At 45.5% G+C, this 10,739-nt stretch overlaps 1 protein-coding gene across 1 annotated transcript; it reads right to left on the bottom strand.

Annotated features, from left to right (window-relative positions):
• Positions 1-341: 341 nt before the first annotated feature.
• On the bottom strand, positions 342-2,034 carry FOXL1 (forkhead box L1). Its single transcript, XM_069968610.1, has one exon. The coding sequence runs from the start codon at positions 1,907-1,909 to the stop codon at positions 707-709; it is 1,203 nt and encodes a 400-aa protein (XP_069824711.1). The 5' UTR covers positions 1,910-2,034; the 3' UTR covers positions 342-706.
• Positions 2,035-10,739: the final 8,705 nt, after the last annotated feature.

The following is a 10,739-nucleotide window of genomic DNA, read 5'->3' as shown; positions in this document are numbered from 1 at the left end:
TGACTTTATTATTTACAGTTATTCTATTTTTTTGTGCTGTTTATTATTAGTATCATTTTTTATTTCAGTACCTTTGCTTATTGGTGTTGATATAAAATATATTGTCTTTAAATCATAAGGAAGAGGAATCTCCCATAAACTAGTTGGTCTTAGAGTTTTCCCACTTATTCTGAGTCTTGTGGATGAGACTGACCCCAAACCAGGAACAGTGTGGGAAAGAGAAAGAGCTCAAGACTGCTCCCCCAATATGGCCTTTAACCCTTTCCTTTACTCCCTTCCAACCAGCAGAACAGGGGTTTATACACTTCTACCCCTATCACAGATACCCCCAGTGCTTGATCTCACATCCTATAAGCTGAGCCTAAACCTATAAGCCTATCCACATTGAGAAGAGCAGAAAATAAAACCACGAATGTTATATGAATAAGAGGGACAAATATAATACAAAGAAGTGCAGAGAACAACCAGCTCCAACCCACATGATAAAATCCTTTTATTTGTGGTTATTGAGTGATATAGAGGACTGTGCTTTACAGCAGCGTGAAGTGATAAGAGAAAGGGGGTCCTGCAATATACAGGGTCATTCATGTAACAGGGAAAAGCCCCACAATGACACCCTGTGTAAAATGAAGCATGGTACCATAAGAAGAACTACAAGTCCCAGAACTCTTCAGGGTGTCTAAACAAATGGCATCGTTTTTATTTCTTATTTGGGTAAGCCTGATTCTGTAAGAGCCACAGGCAGATAGGAGAGGATGGGGACCCCAATGTGGTAGAATCTCCCCTGTACCTGAGAGTCGAGCATCACAGAAGCATTGAACACAGGGCAGATGGCAGGGTTATACCTGCAGCTGCCTGACAGACAGTCCACAGTCAGCTTAGACAGCCCTGCACCCTTACTTCCCTTAGTGGCTTGGGAGCTCAGGATGCTGTCTATACTGAAGCTTTTAGGGTGCTTTGGTGGTGCTTCTCCAGTAGCCTTTGGTTGATGTTGCTGCTGATGAAGATGAAGATGAGGATGATGATGATCATAGGTCAGCACTCCTGGTTCCTTGGTGCTGGATGAATAGACATCTCCCATGTGGTTATCTGGCCCCGGATCTTGCTCACTCTTCAGTGGTCTTTCCTCCTCCTGAGGAGCCTTGTTTCCCACATCCTTGGCTGCAGATAATGTCTCCTTGTCAGTAAGCAGAGGTCCAGATAAGTAGAAGGAAGTGGAGCATCCGGGTGTCTGGGAATTGTCCCTGAAAGTGACAGAGGTCATCTGTGGGTGACTGCAATCTCTGCTCAGTTCTTCATCTGAAGTGGACAATTCCCCAGCACTGTCCTTCCTGCAGTCCCTGTCACCACAAGGAGCCCTAATGACTGACCTCTGCTGATAGGTAGCTGCTCCATCCCCTGGAGACTCCTCCACATCCTCTAGTACTTCTGCTTTACACCTCTTGGATTCTTCAGGCAGAAGAGTTTTGGGTTTTCTTTTCCTGCGCCTAAAATTGCCATTTTCAAACATATCCAGACACTTGGGGTCAAGGGTCCAGTAGCTGCCCTTCCCTGGTCTGCCCTTCTCTCTGGGCACTTTGATGAAGCAGTCATTGAGGGAGAGGTTGTGCCTGATGGAGTTCTGCCATCCTTGCTTGTTGTCGTGGTAGTAAGGGAACCGCTCCATGATGAATTGGTAGATGCCATTGAGGGTGACCTTGTGGTCAGGAGAGTCCTTTATGGCCATAGCTATCAAGGCGATATAGCTGTAAGGTGGCTTCTGGGGGGGCTCCTGCCTGCTGATGACACTGGTGGATGCAAAGCCCAAGGTGGGCATGAGTGTCCTATCTGCTCCATAGAGGTAGAGCAGGGGTGGCCTGGACGTGTCATTGCTCAGCTGAGGTAGGTGGTGGTTGTAGAGGCGGCTCATTGTAGCAGAAGAAGCAGGGAGAGAAGAGGAGGAAGAAGAAGAGCCCAGGACTTGTCCCGAGCTGTGTGAGAGCTGCAGCCCGACTGCCAGCACTCTGCTCTCCCAGCCTGCTCCCTGCCTGGCCCTTCTTCATAGCTTTAAAAACATTAAATAATGGTTGTAAGTTTGCTATTTTATGTTGACTTAGCGCTGGAAAATAAATTGTCTATGATAAACATTCGTCCAATTCTCAGCCCACCCACATTAATTAAAATTTCATTGCAACAGAAAAAAAGCCCCGAGCAGCTTCCTCCACGTGTCTGTGCGCCACCAGCCAATGGCTTCTGCGCCTTTTCCCATTTGTTTATGAAATTAGTCTGTTGATAAGTCGCCCACCCAAGTAGAATCAAGCTGTGTTTGTTTGGAAAATTTTCCGGGCACCCAATACATAAACTGCCTGATCTGCTGTTTGAAATATCACGTCCACCATTCACACAGAAGAGACCTGGAAGCCACAAGAGCCCCGGCTCAGTCAGTGCAGCAAGAGCTGGCAGTCCTCTCATGGGTCCGCTCCTTCCTGCAGATTGGGAGGCTGCAAATGGAGCTTATTCAATGTACAGGAACTAAGTATTACTTCTTGTATAGTGAGATATGGTATAAGAAGCAGACACTAACCTGGTACAATAACTGTAAAACATCCCAGGGCTGGAGGTGCACTAAACCTCTATCTAACTCAAGGGAAATGAACCCTACATGAGTCCATCAGGTGGATTTCTAGGATCCATTCTCTATTCCATCAATGTATGTCTGCTGCAAAACGCATATAATAATAATAATAATAATAATAATAATAATAATAATGTAAATCCCTGATGAAGGATCTGCATGGTTACACAGGGCAGATTTGTTGCAGAAATTCCAGTTCCTTACATATGAAGGAAGTTATATCTGCAGGATGGACATAGATGTTTACTATCAACTTTTTATTTATGGGGAAATAATGAAAATATAGAGTTGGGCAATGAACGACTGGATTAGGCCTAGTTTACATATATAAGTTGCATCCATTTCAGTTTTTTGTACGAACCTGACTACAACTGATGTCACAACTGATACCAAAAAGGCATCAATTGTCATCAGGTTTTCGAACCTTTTTTAAAGTAAAAAACAATCAGTTGACATCAATAATATCAGTTGCCATACCTTTATTTCATTAGTTGTCATGGTTTTTTTCCTCTACAGCATATAGGGGGCATCGATATAGGGGGCAGCAGCATTACAGGGGGCCATCTATATAGGGGGCAGCAGCACACGGGAGCCCTCTACTGTGGGCAGCAGGACATGGAGACATCTCCTATAGCAAGGATAGGAAACCTTGGCTCTCCAGCCGTTGCAAAACTACAATTCCCATCATGCCTGGATATCCCAGACATGATGGGAGTTGTAGTTTTGCAACAGCTGGAGAGCCAAGGTTCCCTACCCCTTTCCTAAAGGGTGCTGCATCTGTACAGAGGAGCTGGGTGGCTGATGGCTGCTCATCCTGCGAGGGGCCACTCTGCTGAAGAGCCAGGGTCACAAGGGTTAATGGGAGGGGGGCAGGGACAGCTCTTCTTGGAGCGCAGGAGGCAAAAGGCAGAGGATGCATAATGCATGCGTCTGTACATAGCATGCCTCCGGCGCTCCATAGACTTTAATGTATGTGGTGTCGGATGAGGGAGCTGACCGCACGTCAGAACACTGTAAGCAGCATTTTCACGTGCGGTCAGTCCGGCGGTCCGGCGGCATTAATGTGAGAATGCATCATCCCAACAGTCCCATTTAAAACAATGGGATCAGTTCAGAGATGTGTTTCCCTCCGGTGCTTCTCTACTGAACCGGGGGGAAACGCCACCGGATCACCGGATTTATATAAACTAGGCCTTATAATACCAGGTAATGATCCACAATGACAGCAATGGAGACAATAAATGTCATCATATCTATAACTGCATTGACACTGACAAGTTGAATTAAATAAGTTCAAGGGAGGACTGGATGCTTTTCTTGAAAAATATAATAATACAAGTTATGAGCATTAGATTTCCGGTGATACATTGATCCAGGGATTATTCTGGTTACCATTGGAGTCGGGAAGGAATTTTCTCCCTGGAATAGGGCAATTGTTAATTGCCTCATAAGGGTGTTTGCCTTCCTCTGGATCAACACATTAGGGTTTCTCTAGGTTGAACCTGATGGACTTTTGTCTTGTTTCAACTTTATTAACTTTGTACTATGTAAAAGCATATTGTATTGTCACATTGTGAGTTGTCCTGATGCTTCCAGTTTATTATAAGGCATCATGTGGGATGTATTGCTGTATCACACATGTCTCATGTTGTGAAATATCACATTGTATTGCAGTGTGGGGTATCAGATTGTAAAGTTTCATGTTGCGGGGTGTAATACTGGATTGTCATGGAGTTGTGGGGTGCTATGCTGTAGAATGACAGAATATAGGGTGTCAGGTGAGGTATCACACAGGGTTTTTAATTGTAGGGTTTTGTGCTGTGGGTGTTGTGTGGGGTGCCACGTTGTGGAGTGGACAGGAGTTTCCTTACATCAGGGTTAGGGAGAGGGGACTTGGCGGCAGCAGAAGAGCATTTTATTATTTGTGAATGCAGCCTGAGACTCCATAATATCTACTTTCCTGTTTATAGCACAGAGGGGGATTATAACAACTTTACAAGTGCACACAGCTGGGCCATGCTTACATTATCCATGTGTGATGAGTTCTGTATAAACCGACTTTCCTTACTCATCTAATATTGTAATCAAGGTATTGGCCTCGCCCCTGACAGATGTGCACACAGCTTATTATGGCAAGATACATATTGTATATACAGTGCATACGGGCCATAAAGTTGCTGTATATGTGGGGTGGACTAGGAGTATGTGGGTAACAGAGTTATATATGAAGCACGTGGGGAGTATATGGGGAATATATGGCCTATAAACATGATTATTATATGGGGAGCATATGGGCCATATATTTTAGGCTAGGGCTACACAACAATTCTAGCCGCTTCAAGGGTTATATGACCTCAATGTGGTGACTGTGCTGCATTGCAGCTAAGATCAGTGAGCAGGGTTGTGCTTTACCCCCAAGTGACCATGAGATCGACCCAACAGTCACAAGAAATCCAACTGTCTGGTCATAGCCAGTGGTGTGCCACAACACAACCCCATTTGTTTTGGTTAGCCATGACACAGCATGTCCCACATATAGACACAGCGAACTTTGGCTGTGCAACCCCTTTTTACGACCATAATGGTTGTGCAGCCCTAGACTTATATAAAAAATATGGAAAGTGTGTGGGTTGTGTATGTGGGAGTATATGGTGATTATATAGGGAGTTTGTGGGCTACAGAGTTATATTTAGAGTAATACTGGCAGTATGTAAGGAATGAGCAGGGAATATATGGGGAGTATATAGAAATTATAGAGAGATTATATGGAAAGTGTATGGAGATAATTTTAGCAATAAAGTTATTAGGAGTATATGGAGGGTGTATGGGGTGTTTAGTAGTGTATATAGGGAGTATATGACGAGAGTTTAGGATATGGAGTTAGGCGGAGTATATGGGCTTAAATTTATATGGGGAGTGTACTGTGGACTTTAGGAGTGTATATAGTAAATATATGCAGAGTATTTAAAGTAGTACACCAGAGGGAAAAAAATCAAATCAACTAGTGCCAGAAAGTTTTACAGATTTGTAAAGTACTTCTACTTAAAAATGAAGCATTCCACTACTTATCAGCTACTGTATGTCCTGCAGAAAGTCATGCAGTCATGTAGTCCATAGGGACATGTTCTCTCTGCCACCACCTCTGTCTCTGTCAGGAACTGTACTGGTTTTCTATGGGGATTTGCTGCTGCTTTGGACAGATCCTGACATGGAAAGAGGTGGCAGCCGAGAGCGCATTGTACTACACCACTTCCCGCTGGACATACAGCAGCTGGCAAGTACAAGAAGACTTTATTTTTTTAAACAGAAGTAAATTAACAATCTGTGTAACCTTCTTACACTAGTTGATTTAAAAACACTTAGGTTTTCTCCAGTGTACGAAACATACCCTTCGCTTATGTTTTACCTTTTTATTTGACATGAATTCTAGAGAAATTAATGGGAATTAGAGAAGAGCGAAACGCTTATCTAAACGAAGCAAAGCGCTTTGTGTGATCAGCGCTCCACTCATTAATCCGACTGCCTTTCAGCGCTGCTCCGCTCCCTGCCTCCCCACCTTGGGTGCTGGGGAAAAGCTGAATCCAAACCTGAAAAACCAGGAGAAGTTTCCCCAGGATTGGATCCAGCTTTTCCCTGCATCCTGGGTGGAGCGGCAGGGAGCAGAGCAGCGATGAAAGGCAGTCGGCTTGATGAGTGGAGCGCTGATCACATGCAGCGCTTTGCTTCGTTTAGATAAGGCTGGGTTCACACTGCGTTTTTGCAATCCGTTTTTTTAATACTTTTTTTGAAAAAAAAAACAGATGAAAAACGGATGAAAAAACGGATGCATTTGTGTGCATCCGTTTTGATCCGTTTTTCCATTTACTTCCATTGTAAAAAAAAACGGATCAAAACGGATCCGGTTTTTTTAACGGACACAAAATTAGTGTCAGCTACGTTTTTGTGTCCGTAAAAAAAAACGGATCCGTTTTGATCCCTTTTTTTTACAATGGAAGCCAATGGAAGAACGGATCAAAACGGATGCACACAAATGCATCCGTTTTTTCATCCGTTTTTCATCAGTTTTTTTGCAAAAAAAACGTATAAAAAAAACGGATTGCAAAAACGCAGTGTGAACCCAGCCTTATGGACAGAATGGACAGCCCCTCAGAATGGACAGCATGGAATGTAATAAAGTAGACCTTTAGTAATGAAAATGTGGAGTTCCCCAGGATCTGGTAGTTAACACGATGGTTTAGGGAGTGCTTTTTGCTGTACAGCTTACAGATTGCTGTAGCTAATGCTAGAAGGCAGAAGAAGTTAGGAACAGAACAGGCTGATAAAGGAAGAAAACAGCTTGCAGCGTTAGAGTATAGAAAGGTTTCAGTGCACAGGGTGTATATACTCCCACCACCTCCCACTCCTACACAAAGGGGGAGATTTATCAAACATGGTGTAAAGTGAAACTGGCTCAGTTGCCCCTAGCAACCAATCAGATTCCACCTTTCATTTTCCTAAGGCCGGGTTCACACTGAGCAAAACTAGCGGAATTCCGCAACGGAATGGCCCGCCACGGAATGCCGTTAGCCTCCCTCTCATAATGGGAGTCTATGGGAGGCGCGCGCTCCTGCTCTGTCCGCGCTAAAGAATGAACATGTTCATTCTTCAGTGCGGAGAGACGCTGTGAGAACAGTAGCGCGCGCCTCCCATAGACACACATTATGAGAGGGAGGCTAACAGCATTCCGCAGCGGACAATTCCACCGCGGAATTCCGCTAGTTTTGCTCAGTGTGAAACCGGCCTAAGAGTCTGTGAGGAATGAAAGGTGGAATCTGATTGGTTGCTAGGGGCAACTGAGCCAGTTTCACTTTACACCATGTTTGATAAATCTCCCCCCTACGTGTTTATGTACTCCCACCTCGTTTGACCCTTGCTTACATTTGGGTGGTTTCTGGTAGGGTTTTTGCAGGAAGAACCTATGTGCTTTTTCATGGAGCAGGATACTGTAGAAAAAGAGAGTTCCCCAACATATACCCCACCCAACAGCACAAAAAATGGGATGAAATAAGACCTAAGATCATTTTGCCGATTCAACAATACTTGTCCCCTATACACAGAATGGGGGACAAGTATGAGATTGCTGGGAGTCCGACCTCTGGGCCCCCCGGAGATCTCTGTATCGGCGCCCTGGCTCCTTTGTTGCATGAGGCGCATGACCCATGGCTCAATTCATTCTCTATAGAGCTGCCGGATAGAGCCAAGTACAGCACTCAGCTCCTTACTGCTGCTCCATAGAGAATGAATAGAGGGGACATGTATTTTTAATTGGAAAACTCCTTTAATGATATCATTTTACACAGTTTATGGGCTGTGAGAGACCTCATAAGGTTCTGGTAGGTTGTCATATGTTTGATGAAGCAGAATTTGTGACCCACTAGAGGAGGCAACCTTCAGTGGAGGTCCAATTCCAATACTACTGTGAAAATGAAAGCCTATTCGGCAGATACAACTTTGTTGGTAGAGGTGCAGTGACCATCCATCTTCTGCCTCAGAGCCCCATGCACATTAGGGTTCGCTGAGCTGTTGTTTTAGACACATCTGATAGCCCCCTGGTTCATTTTGGCAGTTAGCTGCTTCACTGCAGCGTTTTGGTCTACCCTCTCGTCAGGGCCGATTCTAGCCTTTCTGCTGCCTGAGGCAAAAATTAAAATGGCGCCCCCCCCCCCCCAATAATTAGTGATTAACTGCACACATACATATATATATACTAGCAGCAATTATACCTCACATATAGGTATATATTAGCTATAAATATACCACACACGTAAAAATATACCAGCAGTCACTGTATGACACATAAACATACTGTATATGCCGGCAGTGTATGTACTGCATAGTAGGTACCAGCAGTATACTGCATGCAAACACATGTACCAGCTGTGTGACCAGTTACCATCATTCCCCCTGTCTCTGTGCCTTAGGCCATGTGCACACTATGTACAACACCGGCCGTTCTGTGACCCAGCCGGATCACAGAGCAGCTGGTGTTACTGAAGATAATCAAGTCACTGCAGTACCGGATGGATGATGTTCATTCCTTCTGAATTTGTGTGCGGGCCCACCCATGTGCGCCCACATCCAAATTACCGCTGCACACAATGGAGCGTACGGCCGGAGCCACACACTCCATTGTGTGAACTAACAGGTTCTCTGCGGCCGTTATTCAATGAATGAGATGGAGAGATGATGATGAAATATAAAGCATGGGATCCGCATAATCGCTGTACCCTCACCATGCTTTATAAGTCACCTCCCTTAATCAAATGCAGTAATCCTCCAGAGTGCCCAGTAGAGGATTACTGCATATGATCAGGGGAGGTGACCTATAAAGCATGGTGCCCCCTGTAATGGTGGACATCACCTAATACCCCCAAACAGCTTCTTCGTTGTTGATACTGACCTCCTAATAGAAGATACCCATACCCTTCCCTCAACAAAGACCCCCTAATACCAGTCAGTCACCCCCCACAGTAAGCACCTAGAAACACTGCATACCCACCCCAGCATATATCTACTGTATAATACACAAATGCACATTTACACACACACACTTATGCAATTCACACCATACCTTCTGTTTCTGATCTGTCTCCTGGCTACACAGGTCCTGGGAGGCTGTGGAGAGTCAGGACCTCAGAAGACAGAGCTCATGGTGCAGAGGAGGGGGCCCAGCACACACAGAGGGGAGGGGGGCACAGGACAGGCAGCACACAGAGGGGAGGGGGGCACAGGACAAGCAGCACACAGAGGGGAGGGGGGCACAGGACAAGCAGCACACAGAGGGGAGGGGGGCACAGGACAGGCAGCACACACAGCCATGCAGGGTCAGTTTCCTGGTCTTCTCACTGTTATGACCACAGTCTGCTGTGCTGAGTCCCCTCCTCCTCCTGTTTCCAGTCCCGACGCTCAGGCAGCACACAGTGGAGGAAGCACGGGGATCACAGGGAGACTTTGTAGTATTGTGCATCCTCCACTCTTTGCTTTGCAGATAAGGCAGCCGGGACCCAGATAAGACAGGGCAGGATTGTGCCGCCCCCTCAGGGATCCCGGAAGCTGCCGCCTGAGGCAGGATCCTCACTCTGCCTCATAGTAGGAACGGGCCTGCCTCTCGTACCTTCGTAGCCTCCTATCACCTCTTACATTGTGGTGCCCCACAGTTTCCACATCACTTATTTATAATAGAGGCATTTGTCCATTTTTTATACATTTTCACGACAGCCACATATAACCAGTTCGCAGACTGCACATTTTCTGTAATCCCCTAGCCCCAAAAGCCAATAATCATCCTTTATTGTGTGGTGCACTGCTGTAAGGTTCGACCGGTCACTTGCCAGATGGTACTGTGCGACGCCACTACAGTGGTTCTTGGTCGGAGTATAGCTCAGCCAGATGTTGTACTGTCGTGACGCCAGTGCCAGGTGGGCAAACAGGTATGGAGGAACACCTGTTTCTATTTTAGAGTGGCGAGTTATACCCTTTCCCGTGTGGTCGGTGACCTGCCGGGCTATGAGAGGGTCCCTTGGGTGCTTATCTCGGTGGAGTGGAGTTGGTACCGCCACCCACAGAAAGGGGAGATAACCCAAGGAAGGTGCAATTACTATGTCGGTGTTTAAGCCCATAGATTGTGAGCCCTCGCGGGCAGGGTCCTCTTCCCCCATGTACCAGTCTGTCTTTTGCCTTCATGTAATGTTTTCTGATCTTGTATTGTTCCTGCCTGTTGCCTATCTATTGTATAGCGCTCTGGAACTAAGGGCGCTTTATAAATAAATAATAATAATAATAATAATAAGCAATAATCACTGAGTCCAGTTACCATAAATAAACTCTTCTTTACTTTAGAAATACTTGGTACAGTAGTATACAGTAGACTTGAGACTGGACAACATACTTTGGACTTGACTGACAAGACTTCTGCTAAAAGCTTGAGAGGTTGTATAGCCGTGCTGGCTTGGTTGCTTGCTGAGAAGTAGAGTAAGTACAGAGAAGTAGAGAGGAGGATGTCCCAACCCAAGTAGAAATGTGCTCTGCTGGAACTTTAGAAGTAGAATAAGTAGAATACTTGAAAGTAGAAAGAATACTTGTGCCC

The sequence above is a fragment of the Dendropsophus ebraccatus genome, chromosome 4 (genome assembly GCF_027789765.1).
Source record: "Dendropsophus ebraccatus isolate aDenEbr1 chromosome 4, aDenEbr1.pat, whole genome shotgun sequence".
NCBI classification, from domain to species: domain Eukaryota; kingdom Metazoa; phylum Chordata; class Amphibia; order Anura; family Hylidae; genus Dendropsophus; species Dendropsophus ebraccatus.
The sequence above is the reverse complement of the archived record's forward strand: the minus strand, read 5'-3'. Positions and strand labels throughout refer to the sequence as shown.